General features: G+C 35.6%; 3 protein-coding genes across 13 annotated transcripts; 2 read left to right on the forward strand and 1 right to left on the reverse strand.

Moving 5' to 3' along the window:
* Positions 1-6121: 6121 nt before the first annotated feature.
* LOC125247726 (gastrula zinc finger protein XlCGF57.1-like) lies at positions 6122-11894 on the reverse strand. Of its 3 annotated transcripts, none has more exons than XM_048159177.1 (4): positions 11779-11838; positions 11355-11462; positions 9693-9836; positions 6122-7973 (listed from the first exon to the last, which is right to left on the reverse strand). In XM_048159177.1, exons 3-4 carry the CDS (start codon positions 9775-9777, stop codon positions 6481-6483), a joined length of 1578 nt encoding a protein of 525 aa, XP_048015134.1. In that variant the 5' UTR covers positions 9778-9836; positions 11355-11462; positions 11779-11838; the 3' UTR covers positions 6122-6480. The 3 variants fall into 3 exon arrangements, with proteins under 3 accessions (XP_048015134.1, XP_048015133.1, XP_048015135.1); XM_048159176.1 differs by lacking the exon at positions 11779-11838 and adding an exon at positions 11591-11772; XM_048159178.1 differs by lacking the exon at positions 11355-11462 and having other exon boundaries at positions 11779-11894.
* A 1648-nt stretch (positions 11895-13542) lies between these two features.
* On the forward strand, positions 13543-18317 carry zgc:101783 (uncharacterized protein LOC447883 homolog). 6 transcript variants are annotated; one of them, XM_048158845.1, is made up of 11 exons: positions 13543-13853; positions 14099-14157; positions 14236-14274; positions 15059-15163; positions 15303-15359; positions 15435-15549; positions 15662-15720; positions 17335-17385; positions 17501-17585; positions 17686-17812; positions 17905-18317. In XM_048158845.1, the coding sequence occupies exons 2-11, from the start codon at positions 14139-14141 to the stop codon at positions 17989-17991; spliced, it is 744 nt and encodes a 247-aa protein (XP_048014802.1). In that variant the 5' UTR covers positions 13543-13853; positions 14099-14138; the 3' UTR covers positions 17992-18317. The 6 variants fall into 6 exon arrangements, with proteins under 6 accessions (XP_048014802.1, XP_048014801.1, XP_048014805.1 ...); XM_048158847.1 differs by lacking the exon at positions 14236-14274 and having other exon boundaries at positions 13560-13703; positions 13816-13853; XM_048158844.1 differs by having other exon boundaries at positions 13544-14157.
* Positions 18318-18362: 45 nt separating this feature from the next.
* Positions 18363-25365, forward strand: LOC125247505 (E3 ubiquitin-protein ligase Hakai). 4 transcript variants are annotated; one of them, XM_048158840.1, is made up of 6 exons: positions 18363-18505; positions 19097-19255; positions 20816-20916; positions 21041-21124; positions 21204-21277; positions 24109-25365. In XM_048158840.1, the coding sequence occupies exons 1-6, from the start codon at positions 18406-18408 to the stop codon at positions 25076-25078; spliced, it is 1488 nt and encodes a 495-aa protein (XP_048014797.1). In that variant the 5' UTR covers positions 18363-18405; the 3' UTR covers positions 25079-25365. The 4 variants fall into 4 exon arrangements, with proteins under 4 accessions (XP_048014797.1, XP_048014798.1, XP_048014799.1 ...); XM_048158841.1 differs by having other exon boundaries at positions 24124-25365; XM_048158842.1 differs by having other exon boundaries at positions 18380-18505; positions 19097-19188.

The raw sequence follows: 25365 nt of genomic DNA on the forward strand, positions 1-25365 counted from the left end.
GAACTGTCTCTTTACCACCACAACAAACGAGACACTTTTCAGACGCGCATTCCGACTTTGCCTCAGCGCCAGGCTCAAGTCAAACGAGCGCGGAAAAGGTGCAGGTGACGACGAGGCTTCAGTTGAACAACAGTAAACTGTTGTCAGGCTATGTCGGTAAAACTCAGAAAAATGAACACGACTGTCCAATCAGCCGTTATACTGTGCTCATGGAGCGCACTCAAGAATTGCATGCTCAAATGCGCCGGCGCGCGCTGCATAATGACTTTATTATAGCTTAAAGAAAGCGCGAAAGAAACTATGTGCAATGATGGTCGTTGTTCTGTTGTTAAGTTAAGTCATGAAATTACCAAACATACGATTAAAGCTGCTTCAAAATTGTGCATGCATGTATTTGTTGACATGGTTTTAAAGCTATTGTTATCCAATCTGTTGGCCTTAAAACGTCTTAAAATGCACATATGTACACCAGGGAAATCTAAATTTTCTCGGGGGAGCATGCCCCCGTGTCCCCCTAGCAAACAACATTTTCTTACCTCGGTAATTATAAACCCCTGCGTACAGCCCAGCTTATATTCTATCTAATGAAATCTGAGGTAAATGTGCATTTCTACAAATGTGTGCCCTTTTGGACTAAAAGTTTGTATGTATATGCACTGTGATCAAAAATAAATGGGACCAAACGCGATTGAATGTAAAGGTTTATCTAATACTTCAAATCTCAAGGTTAAATTAGAAGATTTTTTTTAAAAAATGTTTCTGTAACAGCTGCCAAAAAATAGTATATAGCTCCACTGTGGTTTTTAACAAATTAAAAAAAATAAATAAATAAAAATTCAAAACATCCCCCCCTTTTCACAAATCGCACCCTGAGTATAATGGATCTGTGCGTTTGGTCCTATTGTCATCATTGTGAATCAAACAAAAGAAAAAATACTGCTCTTGACTTAATAATGTTTTATAGCTTTAATAAGAATACATTTATATTTAATTCCTATAGTGAAGACTATGCAATACTTTTTTACATTTGATTATTATACATTTCTACTAATTCTACATAGTCCTTTTGTACCTGAAAAACTTAATTTGTTTAATACATATTTTTGTTATAAAGCCAAATAAACCTGCTGCTGTCTGTCATTAATGTTCATCAAAGAACAAAAGAAAAAGAGATAATCACTCACTAAATATACTCTATATGAATATATACTGTATACTGACTGTATACTTGTATATGTATTCATGTTATCTAGCAACTTCATGTAAAGCGTCCTTGGGTTCTTGAAAGGTGTTAAATAAATAAAACATTATTATTATTATTACTCAGTGCTCTTGACTGGATAACTTCTGTAGCTTTGTATATATACTGCCCTCCAAAGGTTTGGAAACACCCTGACTAACCCATACTATATTGGCATGAATGCTTTTTAATCTGTGATAATTTTGCACTGATGAGGGACAACACAAACTACGAAAACATATTTTATTACATAACTTTATTACATAAACTTAATTTTTCGATTAATCAAAATATCCACCATTAGCAGCTATCTGACCTAAACTGGGCTCTAATTGGTTCATTGTATTCTAAACTTAATTGGCAATCAATTGTTGAAGCTATTAAGGTGTGCTGACCCAAAAATCTTTTACAAACCTGGGCCAAGTTTAAACCAGTAACCAGGCATCACAGCTGGCAAAGGGGCATGTCTGACTTTGACATGTATATATTGCCATTGTTATGTAATCAAAATGAAAATTATTATTGCTGGTCTTCAATGATAATGTCAAGTTACTGTAATGTATTTGCACCAATAAATGATAAGGATTTATGCTGATATCGTCCAAAACCACACTTTAACACCCCTGGCAAAGTGTGGTTTTGGACGATATATATATATATATACACACACACACACACACACACACACACACACACATCGCTCCCTATAAAAAGTCCTACAATGCACCGTGAAAAGCCAATTCACTACATTAAAACAAAGTCTAGAGTCATCAGTGTCCCAATGTGTAGTGAGCCTGGATCCTAGCCCCGAATTCGTGCACATGATACACTGATTCATAACCTAGGGAAGCTAGGGAGCTCAGACATAAAAACTCCAGACATTTCTTTGCTTGTTTCCATGTTGGAGTACACTTTAATAAGGTAGGCTATATAAAATTATGTATTCAAAATAAAATGTTTAAACATGTTGTTTAAAATGAATTTGGTGTGCTCAGTGAAAATCGTGTCACAGCAACTAAAACATTGTGTACACTGATGTAATAAATGTCAATCACATGGTATGTTGTAATGTTATCTTACTTGGCTCTGTGTGGATCAGGGCTTTCTGGTTGACTGCTTGGCCTTGTCGGAAGCCCTAAAAAATAAGATCAAAGTTAGAAAAAGGAAATGACATGTTTGCATGCTTCTCAATTTAGCTGCAATCTTCCTGTAGTAAACTGACTGAAACGAACAACAAACATTTGAACTGTAGGCTATGTGTGTAAAATGTGGTGATAAATGACAGTTCATCCAAAAATCCTATGATTTACTCACCCTCAAGCCATCTTAGGTGTATAATATGAGTATCATCTTTCAGACAAACACAATCGGAGATATATTTTTAAATATCCATCCATCATAAATAAAATCCATGTGGCTCCAGGGGGTTAATAAAGACCTTCTGAAGTGAAGCGATAGATATTTATAAGAAAAATATCCATATTTAAAACTTTTTATAATCTAAAGCCAGCACCCAGACAAACGCCAACAAAAACCAACAAACAAGTGGACTTCAATGGCCTCCAAACGGTTGAAGGTCAAAATTAGTTTCAGTGCAGCTTCAAAATCTTTAAACGATACGAGTAATAAGGGTCTTATCTATAGCGAAACGATTGGTCATTTTCTAAAAAAATACAAATGTATATGCTTTATATAAACAAATGATCGCCTTCCAAGTTCTTCTGCCAAAACCGCACTTTTGTATTCCTTAAAAAGCTTACCCTGTATGTCCTATGCCTTCCCTATTCTACTTACTTAAAATGGAACTGGCGCTGCGTTTATTCCATGTGGAGTGGAGTCATTTTGTATAATCTTTATAAACATGACACAATACAACATCACAACTACATGATAAAAGCTTTAACTGTTATAAAAATACAGATTTGAGGATTAGTGGAACTGAAGGCGTGAGAATAAACACGAAACACACGTTCATTGTCATGCAGTGAACTCGGCCAATCGTAGAACAGTTGTATCGTCATCAGAGCTTGTGCAGCTGCTCTTGAGAAACTGCGCTAGCTGACTCAGATGGCTGCTCTCGAATTGCTCTTGCAGTACTCTGAAGCCATACGTCACAGTCACATGGCGTCAGTGCTGTCTCAAGTTGGATATAATTTCTAACCAGCATGCACTGCTTCAAGTCACCCGGTGATCGTTTTGTGCGGTCTACATAAGGACAATGACAGGGAAAAGAAGAGATTGTTGAATAAAGTCATTATTTTTGTCTTGTTTTGCACACACAAAGTATTCTCACATTAAGGTTGAACCACTGCAGTCACGTCAATTGCATAATGTTTTTAACAATGTCTTTAGTACCTTTCTGGACCTTGAAAGTGTTGATTATATTGCTGTCTAAGGATGAGTCATATACCTCTTGGATTTCATCAAAAATATCTTAATTTGTGTTCTGAAGATGAACAAAGGTCTTTACGGGTGTGGAACGACATGAGGGTGAGTAATTAAAGACAGAATTCTCATTTTTGGGTGAACTAACCCTTTAGATTAACTAGCTTCCACCAGATGACCATATGCATACTGCACAAGTCGACTTCCGCCAAAAGAGTAACAACTGACGTGATGTATGACGCAGGTTTAGGAGTAGAATAAGTTTCGACGCCTCTCACGATTTAAACAAATATAACTGGGCAACAAACCGAAGCTCCTCTTCTCTTATATTAAAATCCTCTGACATTTCTCTTTAAAATGTATTGTTTTAGACTTCTAACTCTTGATCAGTGTTTTGTTTTAGCTTCCACATTTGTCATTGCGTCATGCGTCGGGTCAGAGTTCACTCTTCCGCCCATAGGTGTAATTTGCAGGTGGGACATGTCCCCAACAGTTTTTGCCAGGGTTGATATTGTCCCCACCACTTTTTGAAACATCTTGCGGCATGATGTATCTAATACAAAAGAAGCATCGCACATTGAATGTGCACAGTCAAACGAACAGCCTTGGAAAGTAAAACTAACTAACTGTGATTACAAGTAGAGAAATACTTTTATACATATAGTTTTTTTTTTTTTCAGAAAAAAAGTGTTGTATTAGTAGACTAATAACTTGTTTTATAGGGTGGCTGATTATAAAATATTGTCTTGGACGGTATCTCTTCAGAATAAAGGTAATGTGCACTGTCCAGAGAGAAAAAAAAACACTGACTCTGGAAAGAGGTGTTACAATTATATAAAAAAAATGAGTTACAATTCACTTTGTCACAAGATTCACTTCTCACAAGAACCAACTCAATTCACTTCTTTTTTGAAGATTAAGAGATCATTATAAAAAGTAGCATGAATTTAAACACATTTACAAAGCAGAAATAAATACTGCTGCGGCCTCAAAAGATTGACAAGGCAGCTGAAAGAAAATATATGACAATATCAGTGCAAATGATTCAACTGAATTTAACTTATAAAGAGCTCAGAAGAAAACATGCAAGTCATTTTAAGCCTTTTGTATTTATATGTATAAATTTATATTAATTTTAATGCAGTTTATTAACTGTCAATAAAATAATTAAAATAAAGACAATATGAATTACGTAGTTATCATTCATATAATAAAGTAGCAGCAAAAAAATTTGGAGCAAGAGATACAGGGGAAGTGTTTACTCACAGCTGATTTACTCACTTTACTCACAGCTGATTGGTCCAGCTTTGGTTTGCAATCTCTAACACAGAATAAAACCTGCTCCAATCCTCCAGAGCAGGGGCCTGATGTAATAACATTCAATATGCACATAATAGAGATAGAAAGGTACATACACAATTTTCTACACACAGAGATTTATAAAAAATAAACCAGGCGTGAATATTTGTGGACACGTCTAGACAGTACATCACACTCTTTTATTGATGGAGCGAAAGTATGAAGAATAATTTTAAACTCTCCATTTGAACCTTTCCATTTCCATATTTAGATAACTCTAATGAGAGTGGCATATTTAAACAATTAAATTATATTTAAAAAATTACCCAGAAGTCACATTTTTTTAATATGAAATTAAATAGAAGTTTTTGTAGTGAATGCAGTGCTTTTGAACACATTTCCTGTTGCATGCTGTGTTTTAATGTTGTAACTACCAGCAAGGATTGATTGGCCCAATTCATTTTCAAGTTTTTGTTCATCGTGAACTCATCATTGTATATGAAAAAGATTCACAATACTGTGCCTTAGGATAAAAAAAAAAAAAGTTTTGAGAACCACTAAACTATATCAAAGCTACGGAAGAGGATTTGGGCCAAGCAATAATAAAAAATTAAAACCATCTCGAGATTAAAGTTGTTAAATTTCGAGAAAAAAGTCAAGATAAAATGTTGAGAATAAAGTCATTAAATTGCGAGAAAAAAGTCGTTAAGTTTCGAGAAAAAAGTTGAGATAAAATGTTGAGAATAAAGTCATTAAATTGCGAGAAAAAAGTCGTTAAGTTTCGAGAAAAAAGTTGAGATAAAATGTTGAGAATAAAGTCATTAAATTACGAGAAAAAAGTCGTTAAATTATGAGAAAAATGTCATTAAATTTTGAATACGACATTTCGAACTCGTAATTTAACGAGTTTATTCTCAACATTTTATCTAGACTTTTTTCTCGAAATTTAACGACATTTTTCTCATAATTTAACGACTTTTTTCTCGTAATTTAATGACTTTATTCTCAACATTTTATCTCGACTTTTTTCTCGAAACTTAACGACTTTTTTCTCGCAATTTAATGACTTTATTCTCAACATTTTATCTCGACTTTTTTCTCGAAATTTAACGAGTTTATTCTCAACATTTTATTTCGACTTTTTTCTCGAAATTTAACAAGTTTTTTCTCGAAATTTAACAACTTTAATCTCGAGATGGTTTTATTTTTTTATTATTGCTTGGCCCTAATCCTCTTCTGTACAAAGCAGATGATGAGTTGCAGTCACAGGAGTTCATAATACATGACAAAAAAATGTCTCAAGGCAAAATTTTTAACAGGTGAAGAATGCAAATGATCATGAATGTACACAATTATATCTGGCCCACATTCAGCTGTTACGTGGACGTAGCCTTATTTTCACACAGATACGTATTCTCTGGTGCCATTTTAAATTACCAAGCCATTTAAATCTCTTTCCACACAAAGAACAAAAATAACGTCGTCCATCCGCATGACTTCTCAGATGTATCTGTAAGTGTGATGGCGAAATAAATTTTTTATTACACTTATCGCAATTAAACTTGCCTTTCTTCAGAGTGAATGTGCAAGTGATTTTTGAAATTGCTCCTTTTTGTAGACTTCAGACTTTTGTAGACTTTCGTAGACTTTTTGTCACATTCAGAGCCCTGCAATTTCTTTCTAGAATGAGTTTGCAAATGCCGCTTCAGGTCTCTTTGATATGTGAAACTCTTCTTGCACTGAACACATGTAAAAGGCTTCTCTTCAGTGTGAAGTCTCATGTGCATCTGAAGGTTTCTGAAAGTCTTTCCACACTGCTGGCACTTCTCACCGTTGTGAATTATTACGTGCTTGTCAAGCCGTTTCTTGTCTGGGAATCTCCTTCCGCATTGCTTTCCTGAGTGAATCTTCATATGTAAATTAAGGGCATGATAACGCGCAAAACACTTTCCACACTCGGCGCATACGAATGGCTTCTCTCCTGTGTGAGTCATCATGTGATTCTTCAGATTTCCTTTTTGTGTGAAGCTCTTCCCACACAGTTCGCAGGTGTAAGGCTTCTCTCCAGTGTGAACTCTTATGTGAGCATCAAGGGTTGATTTATTATTGAAACTCTTTCCGCACTGAACACATGTGAATGGTGTTTCTCCAGTGTGAGCTATCATGTGTGAAACAAGGGATGTTTTTTGATTGAAACTCTTTCCACAGTGACTACATGCGAATGGTCTTTCTCCAGTGTGAATTCTTATGTGAATCTTAAGTTTTTCTTTACGTGTAAAGCTCATCCCACACTGTTCGCAGGTGAAAGGGCTTTCTCCGGTGTGCCTTCTCATGTGTGACTCAAGGAGTGCTTTATGTGTGAAACTATTGCCGCACTCTTTGCACGTGTAACGCTTCTCTCCGGTGTGAAGTGTCATGTGCCTGTTGAGGCTATCTTTACTAAAGAAACTCCTTTCACAATGATGACATGTAAAACGGTTGTCTCCTGAGTGAATCCTCGTGTGGTTTTTAAGGCTTACTTTAAGTCTGAAACGCTTTCCACACTGACCACATGCGAAAGGCTTTTCTCCGGTGTGGCTGTTCATGTGGGAATTAAGGACGTGCTTCTGTGAAAAACTCTTTCCACACTGATCACATGTGAAAGGCTTCTCTCCAGTGTGGGTTCTCATGTGGGAGTTAAGGCTTCCTTTGTGAATAAAACTTTTTTCACAATGTTCGCATTTGTAAGGCTTCTCTCCAGTGTGAACTCTCATGTGAAGTACAAGGTTATACTTTATATCGAATCTCTTTCCACACTGTTGGCAGGTGAAAAGCTTCTCTCCATTGTGATTTCCCATGTGGACTCTAAGGCTTTCGTGTTTTTTGAAACTCTTTCCACACTGAAAGCAGGTGAAAAAGCTTCCAGTTCCTGTCTTCTGAGCTCTTTTTTGTGAGAAATTTGTTTCAGTCTTTATGGATTTTTTTGTAGTTGTGACATCTTGCTTCTCATATTGATATTTTTCTTCTATTTCCTTCAGTTCTCGACTCTCCTCTTTCAGTGTCATCAGATCTACAGCAAAAAAAAGACTTATTAATGCCAGTTTACCATAAAAACCAACAACATTCTATTAGATCTTTCGACAACATAGACCACAACATTCTTTTGAATAGCTTGAGAATTTTGTCACATGACCTTTCTAACGTGATGACGTCATGCGTGGTGGATCGTAGAGCAGTGCAAGACGAGCATTTGTGGTTTAAAAGTATATATTTTTATTTTTTTAAGAAAATAACTGATCGTTTTGCTAGATAAGACCCTTGACTGAGGTCGTGTAGAGCCCTTTGAAGCTGCACTGAAACTGTAATTTTGACCTTCAACTGTTTGGAGGCCATTGAAGTCCACTATAAGGAGAAAAATCCTGGAATGTTTTCATCAAAAACCTTAAATTCTTTTCGACTGAAGTAAGAAAGACATAAACATCTTGGATGACATGGGGGTGAGTAAATTATCAGGAAATTTGAATTCTGAAGTGAACTGATCCTTTAAGTATGAACATTATCATTACATTTCACACTAAGTGAATGACATTAATTTCCTCACAACATGAACAAACTGCACAACTCTCCAAGTTAGCAGTGATTATTATTGATATTAGGGATACATCAAATAACTCATAATATAAACAAAAAAGAATTTTAATCGCCAATAAATGTTATTTTTGATTAATCATGTCTGCATGCAGTTCATGGAAAAACATCCTCCATTCATGTCACATTACAGTACTCAATAAAGCATTTCCATGGACAAAATGCACCACAATGGATGGCACAGAGTGAGCTGCTTTGGGAAAAGTGCATGAGCCAAACTGTACAAAACATATCAAAATGTCATAAGCGCTTCAAACTAAGTTATAAGGATACAGTTTAAGTGGCTTGCCCTGTCAGATGCTTTGACAGATGTGGGTGTAACATGGAGTTACTACATTATGCTTAGTTATCATAAGTTATGAGTTGCTACTAATGCGACGTTTCCAGTGTATAAGATTTGTAATATCCTTATCTGTAAATGTATTTCATTTTTACATAACATTTACATATATGCACTTAGTATACTTTTTATTCAAAGAGACTTAAAATACAGGAACATAAGCAATTTGCCACAGAGCCGACAAATACACATAGTAAACAATGAGAGTTTTATTAGAAAGCTAGAATGGAAAACAAGCTAAAGCAGTGGTGAAATGCAGAGAAAAAACAGCTTGTCCTGAAGCAAACGAGTCATCTATTTTAACAATAGACATCCTAAAAATTGAATGTTTTATTTTATTTTATTTTATTTTATTGAATGTGTTATTTAGCTTCTGCCCTGAATAAGATATTTTGGTAACACTATTTTAAGGTCACATAGTTACAAGTTACTACATGTTCTAGTAATAACAGTAAATTATGCATAATTTCAAGTAACTAGCCCTAAAACAAAACCAAACCCTAACTGTAACTCTATAGGAAGTACTGTAGTTAATAAATATTATTCGGCTTCATGTCATTCCAAACCCGAAAGATCTTCATTCATCTTCGGAACACAAACTAAGATACTGGACATGAAATCCGAGAGTTTTTTTTTTTTTTTTAATCCCCCATAGAAAGCAACATAATTAACACATTCAAGGTCCAGAAAGGTAGTAAAAACATAGTTAAAAATCAACATGGAACCTGGAAACGTGGAAAAGTCAACATGGAACAAAGTTCTGTTTACAAGACTGCTTTCAGCTTTGAGAATGAAACCAACCTGTTTGTTCCTCAGTATCTTCTTGTTTCATTCTGAATGTTTCTTCAATTTTTATGTCTTCACTCTCCTCTTTAATGAACGCCATCTTTGTGTCACATGGATCGCAGTCACTTCACCAGGTGGTTTTCTGTGTGTTTGGACAATCTGTCATGTTTAAGATGAGAATAATTAACAGAAAGAAAAATAAATCCAAACTAAACATCTGGGTGCGTCTCAGTCAGGTCCCTAGTTCAGTAGTCAGTGCACTGGTAAATGAGTCAGAGAGCGAGATAATGTCCTGAAAACTAGCATTACCAATTAATAAAGACAAACTGTACAGACACTTAACATTGTTCCTTATGATTTTCATTTGGTACTTATTGATTAGTGGATCACATTTAATAGATCATTAATGAGGGGGAATCATTTTTAGGGTTGCCAACTTCAGAGAATGGAAAATAAGTGACAATTGTGGTTCCTTACAGGAGAAATAAAGGACAGAACAAGACACTCAAAATATTTACTTTACCACACAGTGTCTCATTTTCAGTGTTTTGGTGTTAAGACTTTATTGGTTATTTTGTGTTTAAATAATGAGGGTTAAGAATAACATTAAGAATACGCTGGTACAGGGGATGTTTTCATCGACTGAGAAACCAAAGATTGTTACTGAGTTTTTGAAATGTGCGCATGCGGAAGAACAATCCCCCCTCCTTCACAGCTCATTTCAAGTGGAACGCCTCCCAAAACTCGTGCACGAAGTGTTGGAACACGAGTGTTTACCACCGGCATTCGCTGTGTTATTAAGCCGGGCACACATTTTATGACTAGCTAAAACATTCTGACTGTGCTCAACATACAGCGATTGTTTCCTGCTTCTGAAGCAGATTTATATACTTTCACATGGAATTTGAACACCGACTGTAATCGCAGACTGAACGCAACTGGCTCTGACTGGACGCGTTTGAGCGCGATCAGTCATAAGTATCAATTTACATTCATAATCGGCCTTACAATCGTTAAGCCGCGCACACACTTAGTGGATTCATTATGTCGGACTCACCGCAGGTAACTCATAATCTGCAGTTGTTACTTCTGTATCCTGACAAAAACATTGCATGCGGCGCCTGTAGAGTGTGGAAAGTTACTGGAGAGCGCAGCCGCTCGTCTCTCACAAGGAACGTCATGGCAGTGATTGACAAGCCAGAGGGCCAATCTGCACACGTCTCTCACAATGGCAGTGATTGACAAGCCAGAGGGCCAATCGTTTACGCGATGATCACGTAAACGATTGGCTGATGTTTTTAAGGCCCTACCTCGTGCACAGATGATGTATATTAATATTATTCCTTTCAGTGCACCTAATAAATAGTATTTTATCAGTTAGTAAAGACAGTTTCAAGTAATATTGCAAAAATGTATAAAACAAAACATCCTCTTTACCACCTTTAAGAATAGCATTAAGAATACGCTAGAATTTATTTCAATGTAAGTTTTTTTTTCTGTTTAACTACATTAATTTACAATAGTGATCACGTCGTCCCTCAGGTAAGTCAGATGCATGTTTTCTTGCGTGTCTTTTCTTCACGTTGTTTACATTCGCCAAAACTGATTTGTCATTAGCGACCAGCCATTATACAAATGGTAATCAATCCACTAAAAAAACATGGTTAATACACTTACTGTAATAAAACCATAGTTCGTTTTCTTAAGGGTATATATTCACACGGAAGCCTTCTTTGATGCCATTAACACGGGACGATTCCGTATTATACAGACCGGTTGCAAACCCTAGGGAAAAAAATTAATTCAACAAACCAGGGGTTTCAAAGCTCTGTTCTCCCATCACTACTTGCCAGTGACTGAATTCACGTTTACGATAAGATGATTCATGATATAGAGAGCGAAATGAGACGCACCTTTATTCTTACTGTTGTGCCTATGCGCTTTTACTCATAAAAATAAAGCGCATTAATGTTAGATAAAACATTTAAATGTTACATTCAATTTTTATTTATTAATTTCACAGTTATTGTAAAAACTATTAAAATGTCTGAGGGGGGTTACACTGATTTAAAAACTTTTAAAAACCATAAAAGCCACAAACCTTTCTTCAGGCGAATCACATCAGATGATCAGAGCGTGGCGCAGCCTTATGACGTATTAGAGCCAATCCAAAACAAAAGTCTCGCTCGCATGTTGCTGTGTAAAATCACAAAAGTGCATAGACATACATACAAATAATAAAAAAAGATGTGATATGATTTCACAGTTGAATTCTTTGTGAGTGGGATTCTGATGGGTGCAAAATAATGGGTGCAGAAAACAGTGGTCAGGATCTTTTTTTTTTTTTTTTTTTTTTAGTTTGAAACATTTTTTATTAAATTTACTATTGTACAAAAAAACAAGGTTTGTCAAACTCAACTTTTATTAGGGCCACAGACTACTCAAAAACACAAAACAAAGACACCACCATCGGTAACATGTTGCAGTATGTTATTACTTGTGCTGCATTAACTGTGATTGTGTGATTCTTGTGAGGGCCAAATGTCCTCTTATATTGTGAAATATCATACTTGGGTAAAGTTGGATTTATATTCACACATTCGGACATCCGTATTCAATAGCCTTGTTAATCACACTACATTGGACATTCAGTGGACATTTACAAGTAAATATGCCATTAAAACAATACTTGCCTATTTTGATCGACTGTGAAAAATGTTGTAATTTGACAATAGCTGGTTGTAATAATAAAAAAACTTAAAAAATAAAATAAAAAAATAAAAAACTTTGAGCAGCAAGCTGATATCAGGAGCAGCTATATTATTACATTAGCAATCATTGCCTATTCATAACAAAAAACATGATTTTGTAGCCATAGACAAATATGCTTTGTATTTTCATACAGTACTGTAATGACTGAGATGGATCAGACATGCAATTATTTGTTATATTTATACAAATAATCCACAGTACCCCTCCCCCAACAGGCAGACCCAGGCCTCTGGTCACAATAGCAGCAAAAGTTTTACGACCCCCAAAAGAACTCACTTTGAATCATGCCATTGGAAAGACATAAAGTCCATAAAAAAGCCCTTCTATCCATTTCATTCATAGACAAAAACATTTCTGTGAATGAACATGCATATCCCCAGGACATTGTTTGTACAATCGGTTTTGTATTTTGTCTTTGGTAATGCATACTGTTTTATGCATGTCCATCCTCATCCTACTCCTTTTATATAAGCACTTGAGACATGTACAACTATGTATCTAATTTCTCAATGTAATCACATTTTTATAGTGTTTTGCCTATGTATTAAGCCTTGAATAAATGTTTAAGAATTGCTCGATTAATCAAGATTGCATATATACCATTTTTGGTACCTACGAATTTGTTTATCTATAATTATTTATAGGTGTTATTACAATGACTGGAATTATAATTAATAATAATAATATTATAATTAATTAGTATAATTAGTAGTGATGGGCAATTTCAAATATATATATATATATATATATATATATATATATATATATATATATATATTATATTATATATATATATATTTATATATATATATATTAGAGCATGTCGCACATCGCACATGCAGCAGAGTTTAATTGTTCCAAGCTTCTAATTAAAACGGTGAGGCTGATCCAAAATCATAACATTGGCTATTTGTTTACATAATTACAATATGTAGTTTAAAAGAGAATTTCACTTAATGTTTATTAACTTAATTTGCAATAAAAATGCTGTCTATTTGACAAAGACACAGAACATACAGAAGTAAACAAATGCTATCTACTTACACTGTGCTCCTGTAGGCTAGTCCACAGCGCCATCTAACGGTGTATCTGCGTACTCGCTGAACGATAAACACACCAACGCAGAACTCTGCTTTGAAGCTACGACGTCCACAAATGGTCACTAGCCTTCATTGCCTTACTAATACCCTCTAATATACAACAGAATTGCTGAATACAACATGGACATACGAAGGGAATCTTTCTTCTAAATTAGTAGGATAGACTGCGTTATACTAGGCCTACTTTTTTAGCCCTATTCTAATGTCTTTTATCTAATCTCTCTACATGCATTTATTTTATTAAGTATTGATTTTCTATCTTAAAGGAAATAGACATAACGGCGGCAAACATCATTATTTACATGTAAGTTGACAAACTGGATTGGTTTTTTTGTAAGAATCCTAAAGAACTAGTTAATCAAGTTGGACAGAAAATGGGTTAAATGCTATACACTTTGCACTGCCATTAGTCAGCCTTAAGTCTAAAGTCTAAAGCTATTAAATTAGATCGGCAGGAGCAAGGACTACAAATCTAAACAATTTTTTAAAAGATAGAAAGTGATCAAATATAGATTACTGAGGTGGTGTGCTGAATAACTTTTTTTGAAGTGGATCTACTCTGAGAGGAGAGCCGAGCATAACTTCAGTCATGTTATACATTAGAAAAGGTTGGTTTTGATTCTCTTCTTTATCTTTCTTTCTCTCTCTCTCATGTTTCATGTTTATGTTAACATTTTTATTTCTAGTTGGTCCCTTTGTGGTACACAGGAGACAGAAAGAAAAAAGTAAGTTATGTTTTTGAAGACATGCTAGATGTCTCGTTCAGTGCAGTGTTTACTTTCCTGGTCACATTGTCTTCTATCACAATGCTGTAGCAGTCCATTCAGAGAGTGACAGTAAATGCAAATGTTTCTTTACTTTGCATAGTTGGCAGACTCTAAAAGCTTTATATTCTCAGCTTTTACCCCTGGTTTCACAGACAAGGCTTAAGCTAGTCCTAGACTAAAATGCATGTTTGAGCTGTTTTAACTGAAAGCAACTTGCTCTGACTTATCTTAAAATATGCCAGTGCCATTGTTTTGTCTCAAGATGCACACCAGTAATGTTTTTTTCTAGTCTACGTTTATAAAAGATACTTAAATGCCCTAATTGAACTAAGGTCTAATCCTGGCTTAGAACTTTTTTTTTTTTTTTTTTAAAGCAATGTTCTTCTATGAAAGTCAACATAATGTAAATTAGGTTGAATTATGTTCCTTCTGATAAAAAAAAAACACGTCATGTCCGTTTAAAGTAGTCAAACAGGTTTTGCGACATGAAAGCTCCTGTTTTGTTACTGCTCCAAGGTGGTCTACGAGATCTAACCAGCTTAATCAACCAGGGTGATCTCAGCCCCCTAATGACCTGGCCAACGTGGACCAGAAAATATGAAAAACCGGCTACCATCAGAAAAGTATCTTAATACAGTTTGAAACTTAATTGTTCAACTTGTGCTAGGATGCTGTGCGAACATTTAATCTTCTAACAAAGATGAATAATGCTGTATTATAATAATCACACTTGCTTCCACAGAAAAATTTAAATTTGTTTTCATGGTGGCTGGCCTCGTAATATCCATAAGCCTTTTCCTTAAACTCCTGCAGATGAGTCCTGAATTAACAGTATCAAAATTAGTGGGTGAGTTACTGATATGAGAAATATTTTGCCTTCTTCAATTGATATTTTTAATGAATAAATAAATTAACTTAGCTTAGCTTCTTTAAAATTCCTATTGAGATATATATGTGTGTGCGTTTTATATTTTTTTCTAACCCAGAAAGGTCTTTGGAGGGAGCAGTTGATCAGTTGAAACCTGATGATCACAATGATGATGGTAAACAATTACTGAACAATCTGGACTGGTAGTTTAAAAAAGGGTACACATTTACATTTTTTTATGTTTTATCAGGTCCTAAAACCAAATGTGGCCTCTCAAAACCATGTCCTGGAGACGATTTTGCCTTTAAGCTTTACAGCGGCGCAACAAACATTGTTGGACCACAAATATGCTTTGATGGAAAAATGTAAAGGATTTGGATTTGCCAAATTTACGATCTATACTTTTACAGAATGATTAGAGCAATACCATAAGTGCTATTTGACAGAATTTAAACCAGTTCTGCCATTTTGTTTTAGGATAATACAGAAAGACACACGAGGCAATTGGCTGGGAATTAATATTGCTGTCATCAATGGTAAGTATGTTGAGCTCTTTAAAATACAGGCAAAAGATTAAAATGGTACCATGTTTTATATTTAGCTTCATTCTTTGCAAACATCTTTTTGTATATTTTAATATTATTTGTAATGCATTGAAATGTATTTTTAATATTTATATTTTATCAATATTTATATTATATTTTAATATAGGCCTATATACACCGATCAGGCATATCATTATGACCACTGACAGGTGAAGTGAATAACACTGATTATCTCTTCATCACAGCACCTGTTAGTGGGTGGGATATATTAGGCAGAACATTTTGTCCTCAAAGTTGATGTGTTAGAAGCAGGAAAAATGGGCAAGCTTAAGGATTTGAGCAAGTTTTACCAAATTGTCAAATTGTGATGGCTAGACGACTAGGTCAGAGCATCTCCAAAACTGCAGCTCTTGTGGGGTGTTTCTGGTCTGCAGTGGTCAGTATCTATCAAAAGTGGTCCAAGGAAGGAACAGTAGTGAACCGGCGATAGGGTCATGGGTGGCCAAGGCTCATTGATGCACGTGGGGAGCGAAGGCTGGCCCGTGTGGTCCGATCCAACAGATGAGCTACTATAGCTCAAATTGCTCAAGAAGTTAATGCTGGTTCTGATAGAAAGGTGTCAGAATACACAGTGCATCGCAGTTTGTTGCATATGGGGCTACATAGCTGCAGACCAGTCAGGGTGCCCATGCTGACCCCTGTTCACCATCGAAAGCACCAACAGTGGGCACGTGAGCATCAGAACTGGACCATGGAGCAATGGAAGAAGGTGGCCTGGTCTGATGAATCACGTTTTCTTTTACATCACGTGGATGACTGGGTGCATGTGCATCGATTACCTGGGGAACACATGGCACCAGGATGCACTATGGGAAGAAGACAGGTAGGCGGAGGCAGTGTGATGCTTTGGGCAATGTTCTGCTGGGAAACCTTGGGTCCTGCCATCCATGTGGATGTTACTTTAACACGTACCACCTACCTAAGCATTGTTGCAGACCATGTACACCCTTTCATGGAAACGGTATTCCCTGGTGGCTGTGGCCTCTTTCAGCAGGATAATGTGTCCTGCCACAAAGCAAAAATGGTTCAGGAATGGTTTGAGGAGCACAACAATGAGTTTGAGGTGTTGACTTGGCCTCCAAATTCCCCAGAACTCAATCCAATCGAGCATCTGTGGGATGTGCTGAACAAGTCCGATCCATGGAGGTCCCATCTCACAACTTACAGGACTTAAAGGATCTGCTGCTAACATCTTGGTGCAGATACTACAGCACACCTTCAGAAGTCTAGTGGAGTCCATGCCTCGATGGAACAGCACTGTTTTGGCAGGAAATGTGGGACCAACACAATATTAGGAAGGTGGTCATAATGTTATGCCTGATCGGTGTGTATGTGTGTGTGTGTATATATATATATATATATATATATATATATATATATATATATATATATATATATATATATATATATATATATATATATATATATATATATATATATATATATATATATATATATATATATATATATATATACTGTTCAGTGTTCTCATAGATAAATGCTCCTTTACAACATTTCTTGCTTTCTTATTCATTAAAATTTCAGAAGATACAGGTGAACACGTCAGAACTGGCAGCTTCAATATGTGGAACGGAAGTATGTTGTATCTTGACTTCAATACACCATGTTGTTCAGCATTTCTGCATTATAAATACTTACTTGCATTCTCAGTTCACATGTATGTTATAAATAAATCTTTTGTTGTTGACAGAGGTTGAGGAGTTGATAGAGTTTCTGAAGTCAATCGAGGATGGTTCTTTTGTGCTGATAGCCACTTTTGATGATCCAGCCACAAAGTAGAGTAGTTTCTTTCTCTAGTTTCAGCATATACTACATGCACTTCTTATGATGGTGTTGTCTCTTCACTTCATGATATGTATGATTCCTTTATTATAGACTTAATGGTGAAGCAAGGGCACTTATTGCACAGCTTGGCAGTTCATATATTTCCCAAATCAAATTCAGAGATAACTGGCTCTTTGTGGGAGGGAAGAAAACCATAAACCAAGTTACTTATGAGGAGGTAATGCCATCCCCTAAGTCAACCATGTATGTGCTTACGTTTATGCAATGAAAATACTTTAGTAATGTATGTCTCTCCCTTTTCTTTTTCAGCACATGAAGAATGACAGGGAAACTAATAAGTATGAAAGCTGGCCAGAAATGATAGAGATGGAAGGTTGCATACCAAGATTAGACTAATTTTATTTTCTGCAGCACAATTTGTTCTGCTTAAGTACAGTTACCAAGCATTGGAAGCTATTCAATAATACAACAAGCTGAGCCACAATAAAATAAAAAACACAATAAAATGTTATCATGGACTTTATAATAAAATATAATCTAGTTGATGTAATCATTTTTTTGTTGGGTTTTAAGGTAATATATATTTTAAATATCATTGTAAATTGAATAATTATAGTAAACGTTTATATTGTGGTATTTATATGGTTTATTTGTGATGTTACTGTATGTTGCATTGTTTTTGTTTGTCTGTATCCTATATAAAACATTACTACTGTGTTCAATTCTGAGTGGTTTTGCTTATAACACTGTTTTGCATATGTAAAAAAAAAAACTTGGCACATGACTCAAACATAGGACTCAAAACATCATATGCGTAAATTGTGCGCATCTTTGAACTCCAAACCACACGAAGCCACTCCCATCGCTTCATCATCGCAGTATGCACAGCGTCAAGTCATGGACCAAAATGGTGAGCTACAAGCTAATGTAACGAAGTATTTTACTGCAGCGTTACGTTTTAAATGTCCAAAATGCTTCCGAGTGAACGGTAACCACCTGCCAGTAAAGCAGCGAGTCCTTGTGCTAGTTATACGTTGCTGTGTATTGGCAGCAAACGCATTAATAGATGTACACAGCTAGCCTCTGACATGACCAATTAGTGCTGCGCGCGGGACCAGCAAGTGACAGATTCAAATAAACGCAGGAGACATTCACATTGGTCTCCCAAATATCTATTTACACACTGTTATACTAATTAGTTACTATGTAAAGTTGTGTATAAGCGTTATAGTAACTCTCTGCTCTTCCTGTTTAAGTCACTGCCCCTACTGGGTTTCTCTAGAGTATAATACTTTGTTTCCTCTCCACTTTTTATTAAGCACTTTTTGGATAACACAGGTCTGTAATCCTTAATTTCATAAATTGCATTATGCTAATATCTGTCGCAGTACTGCTTGAGTAAATTTGTCAATTTCCTCTTTTTATAGACTTGTGTGATATGTATAATGTATCAGTTTTAGTTATTGTGCTTGTTAATGATGTCTTATGTATGTTTCCTCAGATAATGACCTTCAAGGAACTGATGGTTCGGGATCCCTTGGAGGTCTTGATGTTCGCAGACAGATCCCAATCAAGTTATTGTCTAAACAGACGGTAAGAGGCAAGCCGCCCACCCGACCTCAGCGTCCCACCACCAGACTGCACTCAAAAAGTGAAGAAGGTTGGTCTTAGTGGATGCAAAATAGTGTGTTATGACCGTGTTCACACTACACATAAATCTGATGTGTTTCAAAATCTGAACTTTGGGACTGACCATCAGCGTGCAAGTGATAAAATTGGATCTGTCTGTTAAGACAGTATTTTAAATATCTGGAGTATTTACATTGGCTGGCTATCATATCTGTATCAGCCGATATTGGATAGTTATTTGTGCATGTTTATTTCTCATATTTTACATTTTATATTACCTTTGCTTTAATTTAATAACACTGTTAAATGGCAATCTCAGAAGCAATATCCATTTTTCATACTCTACATTATAATGTTGTGATGCCAAACTAAATTTTAGTTTGTAGTGTTTTGTTTGTAAATTGTTTATACGGGTCAATGACGTGACGCATCATTTTTTTGTACAAAGGCCTTAATAATAATAAAAAATAAAGATATGACAGTCAAAGTATGTAAGGTAGTAGAACTAGATCTCTTTTATTGAATTCAAAAGGTTTTAATTATATTTTGCTTCATATAAAGGTATTTAAAAAATTTTGAAGTGTCAAAAGGTCATTCGGTTTAACCGTCCAAAGGTCAATACAGGCATTTTATTTGTGTTATATAAAATATCTTAAAATTTAATAAATGTATATATTTTTTATTCTGGCATGATTTTATAACATCATATATCAACATAGTGCAAAATAGTATTAAAATTATGTGTAGAAGTCATTGCTTTGTTATGAGAAAGAATTATCGGAAAAATGAATTTCATTGATGTCATTCGGAGTAACCAATATAAAGGGACCATTTTGGATCAAGTCATGCGGTCAGTATCATGTGACAGGATGTGACATCATTCAAACACCTGCAAAGGACCACATAGTCATGAAGCAAAGTAACTAAATCTCTCTAAACTATTTAAAAAAACTCATGTTTTCACTTGCTCATACGCATGTCCCGAAACATCAGGTCATTCGGTACAACCGCTATAAAACATGGAAAATATTGTAATATTTTAAAAACTTGTACTAAATATAAAATGTTTGATTGTCCTTTTGCTAGCTAGCTAGATTGTCTTTTTGCTAGCTAGTATTGTTTGAAAATATTGTCATTCGGTGAAACCAAAAGTGTCATTTGATAAAAACGAAATTTTGGTTAAACCGAATGACTTTTTTGGTGACAAATTTTATCCATATTGTAAAAAATGACAAAAGCAGTGTTAATTGATTATTAAAAACCACATAATCTCATTGTTAACACTTAATAGAACTTTAAAATGAATTATATCTCCATTATGTTTTTTTTTTTGTTTTTTTACACTTTTAAAAACCTTATTTGTCAATGACCCATATATACAAGACTGACAGTCTTTTGTCAGTTATTAGCCATAACATGAAAATAATTATCGTTGTTTGTGTGTTTTTTGCTTTTTGGACTATAAACAACTTAGTGGATTTGAGTTGGATACACCAATAAATCAGAATTTTGTTTGGTCTGAATAAAACGGTAGTGCTGACTCCTTTATAAATAGATTTTCTTTATTTATAAACTTAATTGTGATCTTCAGAGCCTTTCAGCTATAACCAAGAGGAAAGATTTGAGTGTAAATCTGGAGATGCTTATGGAAACCAACGCAGATTCCCTCAGCCAATCTTCTGGGATTATAAGGTTATACATTTCTCATCAATTATTTTCAACAAATTAGAATATATTTTTGTAACAATTCTTTTGTAATGAAGGCAATATTTTATTATGTAATAAAATAAAGTATTTATTCTGCTTATTTCCTCAGCTCAACTTGGTAGGAGTAAAAGATGACACTCCAGTTCATTTTTGTGACAAGTGTGGCCTACCCATACAGATCTATGGGCGAATGGTAAGAAAGATGTTCAAGTCCCTAAAACATTCTTTATACTGATGGAGATCTCGTTTTTGACACATTTTTTTTCTTACAGATTCCCTGTAAGCATGTTTTCTGCTATGATTGTGCAGTGCACTACGAGAAGAAATGTGAAAAGGTGTGCCCTGGGTGAGTTTCTCCTACAACAGTTTGTTTAAGTTCTTGGTGTGTTTGAGGTTCACGTGATGCTATTAAAAACACAGTGTCCATCCCTGATATATAAAGTTTGGAGGTAGTGTTCCTCTAAATGTTGCCTGTAAGGTGCAAGCAAATCAGGAGAATTTAGTATGTTCTGTTTCCTTGGTAACGTCTGTAGGCGTTAGAATAAGAGTATGTCAGCTGACTTTATGTGGTTCAGATGCACATGCTTGTCTTAAACGCCCAGTGTTGTTGTGGGGGTTATGCTACAAGAAGTACCTATTTCTATACATACAGTGGACAGATGTTCACTGTGGCAAGGAAAATGGAAAACCAGACTTATTCAGCAGAATTTCTTCATTAGTGACTGACTGTATAGTGCTGTACATTTTAATTTATATTATTAATATATCATAAATCATAATTTGTTAAAAAGAATTTTTAATTTTCAGTATTAAGTGTTAAGTGCAATTTAGCTTCGGTGCACCACTTACATCTTAGGGGCTCTTTACAAGACACGTTTTTAACTAAAAACAGAAAACTTTTTTTATGCATTTAGGCAATTCATTTACACGACAATGGTGTTTTGGGGGCCTGAAAATGCAAACTTTTGAAAAAGTGCAAGTTGTTAAAATGATACCTTTATTTACAACTACTGACCTGACATGCATAATACTGTGTTTTTAGACGTTTTCACGGATCTGTGTGAACGGGGATCATTTTGACAATGTTGTCATCTGTACACAAAAAAGCAAAGGAAAACTTTTCTATTTTTAGTACATTGTTGTTGTGTAAATGTACCTTAAGGTACTTGGCAGTCAAAGGTGTGTCTACATATCAATTATTGAATAACAGCTTTGAATGTGGCTCATCCAGTCTAGTTTACACCGTCTATTGCATAACGTAAAGCAGCTGTTTTTGTACTGATGCCAGACATCTCATTTATTTGTTGTCTAATGTTATTTTTGGTTTTGCGACCATCAGTTTACATTTTACATTTTACAAAGTACATATGAAGACTTCAGATGCAAAAGCCTCAAAGTACTATCTGAAATTTTCTTCTAAAATGAAAGTCGAGGACTTCAGAAGACGCAATCATCTGGATCAACATGCACATTCCCAAATTTCTATATATCCTAATTATTGTTAATGTAATTCATTTTTCCAGGACCTCATTGCTTCTGCCTTCAGTTAAACTGCTAACAGTGATTGTAAATTAACTGCCTAAATTATAACATTATTTGCTAACTGCATTCTTTAAATTGTAATGTTGACATGCATCCTCTGTAAAGCTGCTTTGAAACGATATGTATCGTGAAAAGTGCTATACAAATAAATGTGAATTGAATTGAATTGAATGAGCATTTTTATTTCACTTTAATGGCAATTAATAGGTCCTTTTCATTGCCATTAAACTGAAATAACTGAACATAAACATACAAGCTTGATAAAAGTGCTCATTTTAGAAGAATTTTAGATGGCACTTTTAGAGGCTTTTGCATATATATATATATATATATATATATATATATATATATATATATATATATATATATATATGGGTCATTGACGTGACGGGTCTTTTTTTTTTTGCCCAAAGATATGAATCCAATGTACGTAAGGTAGTACAACTAGATCTCTTTTATTGAATCCAAAAGGCTTTAATTATATTTTCCTACATATTAAGGTATTTTAAAAATTTTGAAGCGTCAAAAGGTCAATTCGGTTTAACCGTCCAATGGCCAATACAGCCATTTCATTTGTGATTAAAATTTCTTAATATGTAATAAATGTAAAATTTTTTATTCTGGCATGATTTTATAACATCATATATCAACATAGTGCAAAATGGTATTATTATTATTATGTGTAAAAGTTGTTGCTTTGTTATGAGAAAGAATGTCCGGAAAAATGAATATCATTGATGTCATTCGGAGTAACCAATATAAAGGGAACATTTTGACTTTTTTGGTGACAAATTTTGTCCATCTTGTAATGACAAAAGCAGTGTTAATTGGTTATAAAAAAAAACACATAATCTCATTGTTAACACTTAATAAAACTTGAAATGAATTATATCTCCATTATGTTGTTTTTTTTTTTTTTTTTTTTTTACACTTTTAAAAACCTTATTCGTCAATGACCCATATATAATATATATATGTTTTTTAATTCGCTGGATTATCAAAAACAGTCATTATTATGTGTTATGTATATAATATAGTACATTTTTAATTTCCAGGGAAGATGTCATAACATTTACCATTTCTGAGATTTTTGTACACCATGACTTTAGCATTAAATTACTTTTGGTCATAATAGTGTTTTTGACAATATCAGCATAAATATTTTTTGTGATGGCTTTTTAATAAAACAAAAATCATTGAATCAGAACATACTAAAATGCATTTCTATACTGTGTTTTATTTGGTCTGTATTAATCTTAATTGTCCATCAGTCAGTAAATCTATATACATGTGCTGACCCAATAATAATTTTTTATTTTTTTAAAAACTGCCATATTAAATCCCATAATCAGGCATCACAGTCTGACTAGGACCTGTATATAATGCCATTATTATACAGTCAAAAAGAAAATCATTATTGCTGATCTTGCAATAATAATTATGGCAATAAAGAATAAGAATTTATGTTGATATTGTCCAAAACTTTGCCTAGGGTGTTTCTAAACTTTTGGAGGGTAATGTGAATAGCAGGTCCTTTGTTTGTTCTTGATATAAATGTTCTCGGATATAAATGGAAATCTGAGTAATATTTAATGTGTATGTGCGTCCACTTCCCCTACTAAATCCTAAGTTCAGTTTGTCCCTCTACAGCTGCACAGACCCTGTCCAGCGCATCGAGCAGTGCCAGCGCGGCTCCCTCTTCATGTGCAACATTGTGCAGGGCTGCAAACGCACCTACCTCTCACAACGAGACCTTCAGGCCCACATCAACCATCGCCACATAAGGGCCAGCAAGGCCGGAAGCTCTCGTCCAGATCCGCCACAGGCCTCTGACCCACCAGACCGCTTTAGGTTGCTGCCACCTCCCCACCTATCTAAATCACACCCTCTCATTCCTTCCCCATTGCAAGGCCACGATACCTACAACCATCCACCTCCATCCTCGCCCTCCGATCTGGGGCCTTCCCAACGCAACCTCCCCCCGGAGACCTTCCGGATAGCCACGGTGTCTACACGGAAGCATAGCAACCTCATCACAGTGCCCATTCAAGATGATTCGGGGAGCTTGGGCCCCTCTCCCCGTGAGCCCCACCCACAGACACCTCCCGGCTTGCCTCCACACCATCACCCTGGGGATTACTCCAGCCAACCAGTGGTGTCCCACCCGCATCACATAATGCCACCACCACAACAACCACATTACAGACCTCCGCCACCCCCACCACCCCCTCTCAGCATTCCCATGCAGCACCCGCCGCAAGGCTCAGCCACACCTCACATGGTTTACAACCAGGCACCTCCAATGTCAACACCCCCTCCACCTGGACACATCATCAGCCAGATGCCACCCTACATGAATCACCCTCCACCAGGTCCGATTCCCCCGGTCAATGCCCCCCCTCCGCATCACTACAACCCAAACTCAATGCAACAGGACCAAGGCACTCTTAGCCCACCTTTTACCCAACCAGGTGGCATGAGCCCAGGGATGTGGCCCAATCCACGTGGACCCCATCCGCCCCGTATGCAGGGGCCACCACCACAGGGACAGATGCCAGGGCCTCATCACCACGAGCAGTCACGATATAGACCGTATTACCAGTAGCATCCTGCTTGTGTTGGCTCTATCAGACAGTTTGAGCATAGATAGTGTCATTTCCAACTGGATATGGTTGACCAAGCTGTGTGGGCTGTTTGTTTTTGGATATAATCATCCCCATTGCTGGCACATTTTGTACTAATGTCCCTCATTCAGGGTGCTTCTGTGGAATTATAAAGTGAATTAAGTGGGGAAAAAACTACGTTTTTGGTTGGAAGTATTTATGTTTAGTTTGAAACGTTTACATAATGTTGTATCCAGCAACTGCAATAAATAAAACTTGAACACATGAA

The sequence above is a fragment of the Megalobrama amblycephala genome, linkage group LG15, assembly GCF_018812025.1.
Source record: "Megalobrama amblycephala isolate DHTTF-2021 linkage group LG15, ASM1881202v1, whole genome shotgun sequence".
Taxonomy (NCBI): Eukaryota; Metazoa; Chordata; class Actinopteri; order Cypriniformes; family Xenocyprididae; genus Megalobrama; species Megalobrama amblycephala.

Coding starts and splice junctions, on each gene's coding strand:
- LOC125247726 (XM_048159178.1), bottom strand. CDS start 9,777: ATGGCGTTCATTAAAGAGGAGAGTGAAGACATAAAAATTGAAGAAACA. Junction 7,974..9,692: donor AGATACTGAGGAACAAACAG/GTTGGTTTCATT, acceptor TTTTTGCTGTAG/ATCTGATGACACTGAAAGAG.
- zgc:101783 (XM_048158845.1), top strand. Junction 14,275..15,058: donor CAGGAGACAGAAAGAAAAAA/GTAAGTTATGTT, acceptor TTGCTTCCACAG/AAAAATTTAAATTTGTTTTC. Junction 15,550..15,661: donor ATATGCTTTGATGGAAAAAT/GTAAAGGATTTG, acceptor ATTTTGTTTTAG/GATAATACAGAAAGACACAC.
- LOC125247505 (XM_048158840.1), top strand. CDS start 18,406: ATGCGTAAATTGTGCGCATCTTTGAACTCCAAACCACACGAAGCCACT. Junction 21,125..21,203: donor TACAGATCTATGGGCGAATG/GTAAGAAAGATG, acceptor TTTTTCTTACAG/ATTCCCTGTAAGCATGTTTT. Junction 21,278..24,108: donor TGTGAAAAGGTGTGCCCTGG/GTGAGTTTCTCC, acceptor TCCTAAGTTCAG/TTTGTCCCTCTACAGCTGCA.